At 40.7% G+C, this 13,424-nt stretch overlaps 1 protein-coding gene across 1 annotated transcript in view; it reads left to right on the forward strand.

The window, feature by feature from the left end:
* The first annotated feature begins 8,094 nt into the window (after window positions 1-8,094).
* Window positions 8,095-13,424, forward strand: part of Pde11a (phosphodiesterase 11A) — a 535,125-nt gene continuing 529,795 nt past the window's right edge. The window contains exon 1 of the mRNA XM_004634726.3: window positions 8,095-9,315. Within this exon, the coding sequence (XP_004634783.1) occupies window positions 8,404-9,315 (912 nt within the window). The 5' untranslated portion in view covers window positions 8,095-8,403. The remainder of the gene's footprint in view (window positions 9,316-13,424) is intronic.

Raw genomic sequence — 13,424 nt, forward strand, 5'->3', positions numbered from 1 at the left:
TTTGTTCCAAGTAGGTGCTTTAGACCACTGAGCCATCTCGCCAGCCCCAGAAGCTCTTTTAATAGGAAGAAATTTGATAAAGCCCTAGCTGAACAGATGGGTGAAAAAGTGTAGGAGAAAGCAGCCAGGCTAAGAAATGCAGCTGTTTTGGTGATTGTTCATGAGTTACCCATTCTACTAGGCTCTAAAGAATACTTGTTTGAGAAATGGAAACTACACAAATTATCTTTTTATTATTTTCTCCTTTTTTAATTTTATGTATTTAGGACAGGGTCTATAGGGTTTCACTACACAGATTGGACTTGTATTGATCCTCTTGTTTTCAGCTTCCCAAGTGCTGGGATTACAGGCATGTGCAACTACACCCAGTCTCAATTGCTGTCTCTTGGGGGTGTGAACCGCGGCCACTGTGTTCTGCCTAAGCAGGCACTTTAATCCGCTGAGCTATCTTGCCAGCCCGATCTTTTTATTATTTTATAGCATTTATGTTATAATTTTTCCCAGTTGATATGATTGTTTTTTATATTTCTCTGTATAATGTTGATATCTGATATGACATAGGTTAGTAGTGGATCTATTTCTCAGTGGTAAGAAACCTGGTAAATAAATTTTTCTATATATAGAAAAGTTTCATTAAAAGCAGGTTATATACTAAAAGAAGATTTATACAAGTGAAAGAGTCTTTCAGGGACTAAATTTCAGAATATCCAGCATCAGATTTTTTGTTTTTGCACACAGATTCTGTGCAAAGCTACATTATTTAGCTGTGTTTGTAACAGAGGTGTTGAAGTTAGAGTTACTAGAATTTTAACTAATGATGTTAACTATTCCTTCACATTACAGCTCTTACTGGTAGGATTAATTTGGTAAGAGATTCATGCTTTCTCAAAGTGTCTTTATTTTGATGTACTTTCTTTTGGAGAGAGGGTGTGTGTGTGTGTGTGTGTGTGTGTGTGTGTGTGTGTGTGTGTGTGTGCAGGCATATGCACGGCCAGACTGATGACTGACCCCAGGGCTTCATGCTGAACAAATGCTCAATCACCAAGCTACACTTTCAGCTTTAAAAATTTTCTTTTGAGACAGGGTTCTGTGAAATTGCTGGGCTGGCCTTGAACTTGCAATCTTTTTGTTTCAGCTTCCTTGGTAATTGAGATTATAGGTGTGCTGCACCACATCTGCCTAGGAAAGGCAACTTCTGATATTAAAACATAAATGTTTCATGAGCAACTTGTACAGTGACGTTTTCCAAATGCTTATTTGAAACTAGAGTTTTGTGGTATTGTTCTAGTTTCTCATTTATCATGATCACTTAAAAATAAAACAGGGTTGACATGTTTGATTTTTGTATTAGTTGTTTTGAATGTCACTCTTGGAAGTAATATTTCATCTTTGAATAAACCACAAATAACACATAAGACCAATGGAGAGAGTCTTTTACATGCTAGTGCATTCATATTCTATTTTTATGAAATCTGACCTATAAGATATGGATAGCAGTACCTGGAATGATTATTTTTGATTTAGTGAAAGAAAGCAATACAATAAGGGAAGTTATCAGTGCTTATCATTTATTTTTACCCTTTGTATATATTTCTTCTCTAAATTACAACCTGTTGTTGAATTTTCCCCTCCAGTTTACCTCTGTTTTTGCTATTAAGTCACTGTCAATATTAAAACTAGGTATGGATTATTATTGAATATAAGCAATGTCGTATGGCATTTAAAAATACTTCTTTCTTTTACAAATTTTCTTGGCACATTCAATCAATGGTATCTTATATTATTAATTGTACTTTACTGTAATATGCCATATTGCTAAATAGACTATGTGTAGTCTTCAAAGGAAACAATGATCTTACAGTATATATGTCCACAACTCAATACCATACTGTGTTTATGACAGTTTTACTAAAGTTGTCTTTATAAAAATACAAGGAATTTTTAAAAAAAGATTTAGTTCATATTTTACTAAATTTGAGTCTCCAAATTTATATAAAGCATTATATATATATATATAAAGTATTTTTAACAATTAAAAATCAGTCGCTGTACCTCATTAACAAATCATTCATTAGCAAGGTACACTGCTGAGTTTTTCTGATGAGACAAATACTGATTTTAAAGAAACCAATATATAAAATGTTTATGGCATGACATTAAAGTTTTTAAATCTTTACTACATTTGTGAATGTAAGTTGGCTCATAATAGCAATTTTAATTTCTAAGTTAAAAGACATAAGAATATTGAAATATGTTTTAATATAAAAATTTTAAAAATAGAAAATTAAATGCAGCATGTTGTGTTGAGTAAACAACAAGTGTTAAATGATTTACATTTGATCAAAATGTGTAACAGCCATAGAGGACAGCATAGCTTTTACTGTGGAAGCAGGCAACACTTCACATAGCATGTGGCATTTCAGATAGGTCTCATTGGAAAAGAGAAAGTTGAGAGGCAAGCAAGAGATGGAGGGTGTTTCAGGAGAATGCTCCAAAGAGAGGAGGCTTCAGGCTTAGGCAGTGTATGTGCTGCAAGATGACAGAGATACAACATAAAAGGCCACATGATGAAGGGACTTATATTTACTTCCTGTGGTTGCTATAACAAAGTATCACAAACTAGGTGATTTGAATCAATACATATTTACTCCTTCACAATTCTAGGGGCCAGAATTGGGAAGGTTGTCCTCCTTCCCAGACACTTGGAGAACATACATTGTGTACCTCTCTACTAGGTTGTGGTGATGGCTTTCAGTTCTTCACATCCTTGGCTTGTACATTAGTACTCCAATCTTTAAGTCTATCTTCACATTAGTTTCTCTTCTGTGGATTTATGTGTCTTACAAGGAAAAATGTTATTATAAGTAAGCTTACCCTAAATCCACGATGATCTCATCTTCAGGTCTTAATTATACTGGCAAAGACCTTTTTGTGAAATGAAATTACTCTCACAGATTCTGGGTTGATATGTCTTTAGAGGGCTACTGTGCATCTCACCATCTATCTTTTATCAGACCTTAATTCTATAGATAAAAGCATTTATAAGCAAGACTGTACCTTTATTACTTTTGTTATGTGAAAGACAATACTGGTTGGTAAATAAGTAGACAGATAATGAAAACTTGCCATAAGGAAAGTGGGTTTGGAGGTAGATCTGGATTCCAAGAGAAATTTCTGAGATAGAGTCAAATGATTTAAGGTGGGAAAGAGTGACAATGACCTGGAAATGAGGAATTCGATATATCTGACATTCAGGAGCAAAGGTCTTAAAGCAGTTGGAACTGTGGTTCTGGAATTCACTAGAGAAGTGCACAGTCAATTGTTGGATCATTGGCCCTGAGTAAATAATACCTGAGTTCCCACACCCTTTTTCTTCCCTCAAAGTGACTCTGCACTGGGCTTTGGATCGGCTTCCGCCAATAGGATGTTAGCAATAGCAAGTCTCATGTAAGTGGATAGGCTTCTGCACCTTTGTCTTATCATCATGAACATTCCCTCTTAGAATCCTACTGCAATTCTGTAAGGAAGGACAAGCCAGTCTATTGGAAGGAGAAGCCATGTAAAAAATGATGACATAACTACCTTCTCCTGGAGGAGAACTAAGTCAGCTCAGTGAAGTCAACACTGAGACCTTAGCTTTGTCCCAGTGACTTTCCTGGGCCTTTAAGCCTAGCATCTAGCTGAATGATTTCAGGTAATACCAAGTGGAATGGAAGAGCTGCTGACAAACCAATAGTATTGGGGGAAGTAGAAAAATCAGTGTTTTAAGCAATTAAATTTGAGGTGGTTTCATTTTGCATCAGCATCCCTTACATATCAGATGGTGACCTAAGGGCACACAGTGAGTCATGATGTCTGTTTCTGGAGATGGAATGATTAGAGAAAGCTTGGGAGGCAGAATTTTATTGGTTTTTCAAGAGATTAGTACCAAGCTGTGCAATGCTGAGAAGGTGGCACCAGGAACTGAGGAATTATGTGTCTGTTTTGGTTCTACCCAGTACTAAAATGTAATTTTCCTTTTTTGGAAGTCAAATAGGAAGATCCTTTTATCTTCTCCAGTGAGATGATACTTGGGCAATATGAAGAGGTTGGAGAACAGGTAGGAAGGAGTCTGCCCAACATTTGTTGGACCTAACTGATTTCCCTTCACAATACTGTACCTTTTAGGGTATCATATTGCCATAATGGAGTCTGTGGACTGCACAATATCTTCACAATATTACATTTAGTTTTATAGTACCGTGCTTTTTTTTTTTTAAAAGATATAGTTTGTGCTGATAAAGGGGTTCTTTAGCCTTCAAATGTTGTTGGAGACTTTATTGTAACTGTTTTGATGGAATTAACAGATGAGCAGAAGAGGGCAGAATTACACAGAAAATTCTTTGGTGTTATATGTTGAAAAGGGAAATATTTTTATTTTATTCCTAAAGATACTTCTTCAGGATTCCATGTTGGCTCAAGTGTTTTCTGTTTACCTCCTGATTTTTCACACTCTTTGTTTCCCCTACTTTCTGCGCAGGGAGCTTGATCTATATGGGTTCTGTCAGCAGACTGCAATACCATCTAGCTTCCAGTTATCTCTGGTCAGTGAAAGGATGGAGGGAGAAGAATGAATCCAAGGTGTTTGCTCTGATAGACCTCTCTGTGGTCTACTTGAGTTGTCCATCCTCTTTACAGGTCATCGTATCCCCCTCAAAGCAGTTGTCATTACAGTAAGCTCTCTCCTTCTGGGTACTGGTAACCTTTCTCTCTTCCCATCAGGTCTAGGGGTGGTGACTTCGCTGCTTAGATTTCCAGGTTCCTTCATTATCCCTGTGGTTTATCTACACCCTTTAATTACCCCTTGGTAATATAATTCTCTAGAATTAATTTGAATGTATTCTGTCTCCTATTGAGACTATGACTAATACGTATACCATTGTCCAGATTGAAAATGAAAATGAAATGGAAATTGTAGAATATCTTCGTCACTTTCTTCCTTTCTTCCTCAGCCACTAATTCCCTTAATGACTTCATGTGCCAAGCAGTTTACAGCCAATTAGAAACAACTCACAAGTGCCAAATCCACTTCCTGGTGCTCTCTTACTGCTTTCTCCATCCTTGCCAGCAATCTCTTCTCCTACTACTCCTGGAGCTGTTCACTGAGGACCTCTATCAAAAGCAGAGTTCTTATCTTGGTCTTCTTTTGTCTTCAGAGCCCTGAGCATTGTAAATGCTAAATGACTGCTTGTATAATGAGTATGTGGAAATGTGCCTTTCTTAAGCCTTCTCTTCCCAGGGGACCCAGGGTTGTTCCACTCCTCATCCTTGAGGATATTCAGTGCTTTCCTTGCCATCATGCACAACATCATGCACAAGTGTACATTCACTAGCATGTGAATGGTTCTGTTGCTGTTTCACAACAGCTTTATTGAGATATAATTGACATATCCTTCTATGTATCCATTTAAAATGTATGTCTATGAACTTTAACATATTTTCTCATTGCAGACACCACCAATACCACAGTTTTAGGGCATTTTCATTACATTTCCTCCCCAAACCAATACCCTCACCCCTACTATTCTGCTTTCATTTCATCCAGAAAGTAATCAGTTTATTGCCTCGTGAACTTACCTATTCAGAATCGTACATAATGCAATCCTTTGTGATTGGCTTCCTTTGCATTTATGGCTGAGTACTGTTTCAGTATATGAATATGTCATGTTTTACTCCATTTATGAATTGATGGACATTTAGTTTCTCTTGAATACTCATAATGGTTTAACAACTGGTAGTATACAAAAAAATTTTGACTAGGAATATTTGTTGATTTCCACAGTGCAAACTTTTCCATCATGGCTGATTGTAGGCCACACGATGGGATTGAGCACAGATTGCAAAGAGGTGAAAAATAGGCTCTTGTCAGTCCCTGTGAGCCAGTTCCAGTATTCCATTAACTGTCTTTCCTGGAGGGTCACTCACATGACCAGAAATATGACCCCATGTGTTGAGGTTTCCACATACTAGCACATTAGGATACTAATGATAAAAATAAAAGTACTAGGTTGACTACCATTTACTGAACACTTTCTCTGTGCTGGACACTGTGCTAAGTATTTTTCCCTTAATTCTTTACTATTCACCTTCTTGTTGGCCATTGGCTCTCAACTATCAGTGTTCTACGCCTAGTCCACTTTCTCCTAGCTGACCTCCCTGCTGTTTCTTAAATAGTTCAAATACATTTCACAACTTTAGCATGTGCTTCTTCTAACTGGCACTCTATTGTTCCAGATATTAGTAAAGCTTGTTTGCTCATTTCCATCGTGTCTCTGTTCAGGTGTTTTCTCTTCAGAAAGGTTTTTCTTCCACTGTATTCCTTTATCAAATCCTTGCCATTAATTTTCTTCATAGAACTTCACCTTGATACTCTTTTACTCTACATGTTGATTTTCTGGCTATTTTCCCACTATAACATCAGCCCCCTGAACAAGCCCCCTTGTTGTCATACTTGTGTCCACTGCTAAAGCCATGCCCTTTATTTTGCTGATTAAGCTGAGAAATTTGAAAGTTTTGAACAAGTGCCTATCTTTCTGCCTGTTATTTTTTTTTTTTTTTGGTACCATCAAGGGGATGTGCAGAGAACATTTTTAGTCCCTGCAGCACAGATCTGTGTAGCTGAAAAGGATGAAAGACTATTCAGTGACTTGGCTAAGAGTGAGTTTCCCCCCGAAACTTAGGTAAATGATATGCATCCCTGCTCTGACATGGATTGACTGTGGGCCTTGAGTTAAATTACTCAACTTCTCAGAGCTTTTTCATCTTTAAGTGTGTCTGTTGAAAGCATTACACTGATTCATTACTAGAAAGTGATCAACTTGGACCAGATTATCAGTGCACCTTGTCTGTTTGGCTCTGCAGATAACTTGTGAAGGAAGCTTTACTCTGTGGGAGGTGTGTGTGTGTGCATACACATGTGCACCACAGGGAGGCCCAGTGTAAGTCTGGACCTGCCTCCTCTGCAGCTCTTTGATTGCATCCTGGACATCCTGGATCACCTGCTGTCCCAGCTTCTCCATCTGCTTTTGTATTCCCGAAAAAGAAGAACCCCCCAGGGTTCAAAAAAGTGTCACTGAGCAGCTCCTCTTTTGAGCTAATCACCTGGCTTAGCCACTAGGTTTAAAAAAGGCCCAAGGGAAACCTGATGTTATTTTCAGCCTGATCAACCAGATCCGAAGCATTCCCAGGCCAGGAGAAGGAACAGCCTCTGCCCTAGAGGAGAAATCTTTGTGCATAAGCCCTGGGACATGGAGTATAAAGGAAGCATTAGTGGCCCCATGAGATTCAATGGAGAAACAAAATGGAGATGGCAAATCTGAGAAAGGCAGAGAGCTGTCCATTGTTCCAGACTGGCGGGAAGGAAGCGCTAGAGGCCCTCAGGTCCCCGGTGCTACAAGGCCCTGCTAGGCAGGTGCTCTAATCCAAGTCACTGTACTTTGTGTCCTCCCTGCACATGCCCACCTGCTCTATCAATGAATTTGGTAAAGCCATGAGTTGCTTTCACAGGAAGCTTCACTTGGTAATTTCAGAGAAATGCAATTCCATTAATATTTACTGAACAGCCACCAAGTACTGGGCAGACCCTGGAATCCTGACAACCAACAGTGCACAGTCTCATCCCAGAAAAAGAAGCCAGCCTGTGACTGAGCATCTTTTCGGCGGAGTCGACTTCTGGGCGTCTAAGTTCGGATCTTTGTAAAACATCAACACTTGCTGTATTGGGGCTCCCCCCCCCCATCCCCAGGGTCGCGGTGAAACACTGAAGATTTAGGGGGTGGTGAAGGGGGACGACCAGGGAGATAAGAAAGGAAGGAGGGGGAAGGAATTAGGCTGTTTTCCCCTTCTCATCCACTTCCAATCCAGAGTCGGCTACGTCCCCAGGCAGACTCTGGCGGTCCGGAGACTCTTCCAGGAACAGCCTGGCATCTTAGTTGTGGACTTTGGCTTCGGCGCCTCTTCCTCCCGCAGCCTCCGCCCTGCCTCTCTCCGGGGCGTGTCCTGCCCCACCTCCCTCTAGCTGTGGTCCACTCAGCTGGTTACCGAGGCGGCAGAGCAGCAGCGCAGCCAGCCAGCGGGAGCTAGAGCAGCGGCAGCTCAGGTTTCCGCGACAGGAGCGGCGGCGGGTGCACTTGGCACCCTGGCTGAGCAGGACGAGGAGGCGGGGTGGGTGCCGGCCACTCAAAGCCGAAGAAGGACCGGGCTCCGGGGCCGGGACTCTGCCGCTGGGGATCAACCTCCTGCTGACCGGGGTGAGGGGATGCTGCCGCGGTGGAGCATGTGTAGGGGCAGCTAGAGGCCTCCTCCTCAGGACACTTAAACGTTTGTTCCAAGCGTAGAGACTCCAGAAGAGCGGTGCTTGGGACCATGGCAAGCTTCCGCCTGGACTTCGGGGAAGTGGAAACTTTCCTGGACCGGCACCCAGAGTTGTTTGAGGATTACTTGATGCGCAAGGGGAAGCAGGAGATGGTGGAGAAGTGGCTGCAGAGGCACCGTCAGGGTCAGGGTGGTCCGGGCTCCAGGCCTGCTCCGGCCGGCACGGGTAGCATGGCCCATGGCAGTGGCAGAGACGGCAGCAGCGTTGGTGGCAGCACTGGAGCAGATGGCCTTGCCAGCAGCCAGCCCACTCCTGGCGGTGGGGACAGTGGCGGGGTTCCGCTGAGTCCCAGCTGGGCCAGTGGCTGCCGGGGCGATGGGAGCCTGCAGCGGAGAGCTTCTCAGAAAGAGCTGAGGAAGAGTTTTGCCCGCTCCAAGGCCATCCATGTGAATAGGACCTACGATGAACAGGTGACATCCCGGGCCCAGGAGCCCCTAAGCAGTGTTCGGCGGAGGGCACTTCTGCGGAAGGCCAGCTCTCTGCCCCCCACCACGGCGCACATCCTCAGTGCCCTGCTAGAGTCAAGGGTGAATCTGCCTCAGTATCCCCCACCAGCCATCGACTACAAGTGTCACCTCAAAAAGCACAATGAGCGGCAGTTCTTTCTGGAACTGGTCAAGGATATCTCCAATGACCTTGACCTCACCAGCCTGAGCTACAAGATCCTCATTTTCGTCTGTCTCATGGTGGACGCTGACCGCTGCTCTCTCTTCCTAGTGGAAGGGGCAGCTGCTGGCAAAAAGAGCTTGGTCTCCAAGTTCTTCGATGTGCATGCGGGAACACCCCTACTGCCATGCAGCAGCACAGAGAACTCCAATGAGGTGCAGGTCCCCTGGGGCAAAGGCATCATTGGCTATGTCGGGGAGCATGGAGAAACCGTCAACATTCCTGATGCCTACCAGGTAGGACTTTGCGTTGTCTTGTCTTCCCCAAGCCTCCTGGCTTGGGAGCCAAGCCTTCCCTTACCCTTTGGTATCCAGAATACCATTTGTTTAGACTCTTTACAATATAATCTTGCTATTTAAATTTCATCTTTGAGTTTAAACTTGTTAGAATGCTACCACATCATCTTTGATGTTATGGTCTTTTCCTGACACTTAGTGGCTTATGGGAAGTGTGTATATGATGTAATAATATCACGTTTCCCTACTAAAGTACTCTCTCTTAAGAATATTAGTTTTGGTTTTAGAGTGCTAGAGAAGCATGTCTGCTTCAGAATTCCAATGTTAAGTCTGAGAGCAATGGGTATTTTGTTCTCTCTCATGTTTTGGGAGACCGTAATGCTTTTCTATTCTCCAATTCAAGGGTGGGAAAGGAAAAGAATACCTAAGCACTTCTCCATCTCCTTCCCTAGCTTAAACTTTCTTGAGCTCCAAGGTAGGAAAGGATAGGTAAAGAGAAAGAAAGAGAGAAACAGGCCACTGACCCATTTGTGCCATTTTAGCATCCATGTAATTGTTTCTGTTATTGAATTTAGAGAAGGGGACAAATGGAAGGGCTAGTTACCCTCAGGCTTGTATACAACATTATCTGTAACCAGCTTTTAACAGGACTCAGCAAGTAGTGTTTTAGCCTGTAAAATAAACAACAAAAAAAAGTGCTGATAAAGTTTTAGCAGCTCCAGAGGCAATCAACAGGGTAAACACGCTCATTTGATATGGACAAGAAAAACCCACATGCATCTCTCTAGTTTTCCTGCCTTTCATTTTCACAGTGATTTGAACTTGCTGTTAGATGCTGGATCTGTAAGCCAGTTGGTTTTAATTTCTTCAGTGTTTATTTCCTACACACGATGAAGCTGTCTGTTATTTTCTGAGACTTCTTCAGAGTTCATAAGAACTAAAAGCTCTTATCCTTGATTACCAATGTTTTGTAGTGATTTCATGACCATTTCTCCCAGTTGTGTCGGGGAGGTATGTGCCTTACAAGAGTTTGGTTGCTGTTGGTCAGAGTAGTAAAAGTGGTAGACAGGAACACTACATGTAAAATTTTCTCTATTTCATCAGAAAATTTACAGTGCTACATGGAAAACTTAAGTTTTAGTAAAAACAAATATCACATTTTTGTGAGATGTTTTTTAACATAACCCTTTAAGCCCTAAGTGGTGCCTATCAAAATCCATTTCTGTTGTTCTTTTCTTGTAGATTACATGCATTATTCATTTATCCTTCAGTCTAGCAACAAATTAATGATTTCCAACAAGTGTCTATTTCTCTACAATCTCAAGAAAGCATGGGAAGAGATAAAATAGTAATTGATAAGTTGAAGGTTATGTAAAATATTAATCTGTACTAATGTTTTTCCTATCACATAATTTTCATTCTCTTATTGTGTACTTGAACTAAAAGAAAGTCTCTTTCTAGTTGGATGATACTAATCGAAGCTTGGAGGTGTGGTATTTCCTCTTCATAGTGTTTGCCATTCTACTTCATTCCCAATTGCTTTACTCTCATTAGAGCCTTTCTTCCTAATTGTCCTCTCTTAACCCCTAACTTCTATTTAATGCTGTTCATATACTGCCCTTTCTTTAAGAGCATAATTCTTGGCCTCTCAGACAGTTAACTTGTCTTCCTGCTGCCTAGAATCGTGGCTGTGAGTGTTATCACAGGCGATGAAAATCAGGTTTCCAGCAGCTGTTGCTTCCTGTGAGCTCTGTCCTTACTGTGCAGTCAGGGTGTAAAGCAAACTTGCCGCTTAATATCTGAACTCAGCCACTGGAAGAGAGAAGTTTTTCCCCTTGCCCTCCAGTGTAGAATGGCGACCAGAAGTAAGAGTAGGTTGTTGGAGGGGTGAAAAGAGGCGAGGAGGGGAAGCAACCTGCATGAATTGGGGCTTAAGATCTTGGTTCACCTTGTTTTCATTTTCTCTGGTTAGACAAAATGAGGTGCAGGTCCCCTGGGGCAAAGGCATCATTGGCTATGTCGGGGAGCATGGAGAAACCGTCAACATTCCTGCGTCTGTGGCTTCTCTGGTGTATTTATGTAGTTTTACTTCGGTGGTGTTTTTCATAATTTTATTTATGACGCTGTTCTTCAATAAAACTGCCTTTTTCTTTATTTACTACATCACTGTCATCATCGTTGCGACCTAGGAAAAATTCTTCATCTCTCAGTGTTCCCATCCCTAAAGTGAAAATAATAACACCTATCTGGAAAGGCTTATTGAAAAAATAAAATGGAATAAAAAGAAATACTACAGTGAAGTCCCCAAAGCAATCCTTGGTACAGGGCAGTTACTCCAGAAATGGTAGCAGTCTGTGGTGATGGTGACACCTAGTTAGCTAGGACTCTTTCTCTTTATTTCATATGAAGTTATTTTTCTTCTTACCTGGGACTGGTGCAAACTCAGTACATGCTGACCAGCCTAATCTTTCCCTGAGCTATGCTTCACTCTTAAATTAAGTATTTTAGAACCAACTTCACTTCAAGGAATATAAAAATAGGTATGCTTCCACTCTTACTTAAGATTCTCCTAAATGTGGCTACTAACTCTCAACCAGATCCTACGTAGTTTATCCAAAGGACTATACTTCGTTCCTTTTGGTAATTCATGCAACATAAACTTTCTAAAGTTGTGTTAATATTGTGTCCTTCCCCAGGTCTAGCATTTCCCCTGTCCTTTGCATTTCCTGTGCTTAAGCGTTTCTCATAGTGGAATCCAACAACCTTCTAAATGCATATTTTTATTGTAATGGGTTTTAGTTCTTATCATGTATATAAACATCTTGGCATTTTAGTGTAAAAATTACACAGCTTCTTATAACCTAATACAGTACATCTTAAAGATGTTCCTGATTTGTTTTTTTTCTTTTTGAGACAGGGACTCACGATATAGTTCATACAGACCTTGAACTCCCTTTGTAGCCAGGCGAGCCTCAAAATGTTCCTGCTTTGATTCAGTTTGTGTAACTTTTTTATTTCAGGAGATGAGATTTATTTTATCATACAAAGTTCTGAATTTTAATTGTTTGATAGATAAATGATCTTATTCATGGGGGGGCTTATAACATAAAGAAGAAAAAGAGCATTAAACTTATGAAATTGTGGTAATATGCATGCATTCTGAGTCAAGGATAGCATATTTAATGAAATATTGAAGTTGAATAAAACTTTGGCAGCAACACCCCTCTTCCCATTTGTTTCATTATTTTGCATTACTTTTTCTCAATTAGTCCTAACAGAGACTTGAAATTAGGAGATTAATAAAGAATTGTAAGTGGAAAAACAAATTAATTTTAGATGTACAGTATGATGACAGTGGCTCCAATTTATATTTTCTCCCTGCGTTATAAGTTATTAAACAGCTGACTTTAATATAGTAATGAATAAATTGCCCTCAAGAGGTTGAAAATAAGGGCACTTAAGTAACAGGTGTTCTCTTTGAAATTATTGTAAACATACAGAATATAATACTTTCAACATTAATAAAAAGTGTGAGTTGAATTTGTGTTGGTAATGATGATACAGGTGTTTGATGGGCTTGTGTCTGAAAAGGAGCAGAATGTTTTGTTATGTGAATGGAGAGGAGGAAAGGAATGACGCAGAAGAGTTCCAGGTGTGCTAGACATTCAGAAGACCTGATCTGTTTACACAACAGATTCACTTGTTCATTAGACTCAGCAGAGAGACTCTGAGAGCCTGTTATAACCAGTACCCCAAATGGGGAGCTTTTGGGTGTGCAAAGGTGGAATGACACGCTTCTTGTCCTCCAAGTGCTTACAGTGCAGGACGATGTTCACTACACAGACAGTTAACACTGATCTGTATTTAAATGGCAAAACTAAATGGTATTTCTTTTGGAGAAGAATGGATTCATTATGTGACTTTGTTTATAACAGAACACTTCATAGAAGAGATACCACTGAAGGTGTAAGAAGAGTTAAAATTCCCAGTTGGAGATGGTTATGCAATGAGGAAAGGAGAACCAGACACTACAAACTAGTTTTAATAGAGACAAAGTGATAAACAAGTATAAGGTATGTAGAGGAGACAGGGAGCACTTTGGTTCGGTG

The sequence above is a fragment of the Octodon degus genome, unplaced genomic scaffold (assembly GCF_000260255.1).
Source record: "Octodon degus isolate 3935 unplaced genomic scaffold, OctDeg1.0 scaffold00065, whole genome shotgun sequence".
Classification (NCBI taxonomy): Eukaryota; Metazoa; Chordata; class Mammalia; order Rodentia; family Octodontidae; genus Octodon; species Octodon degus.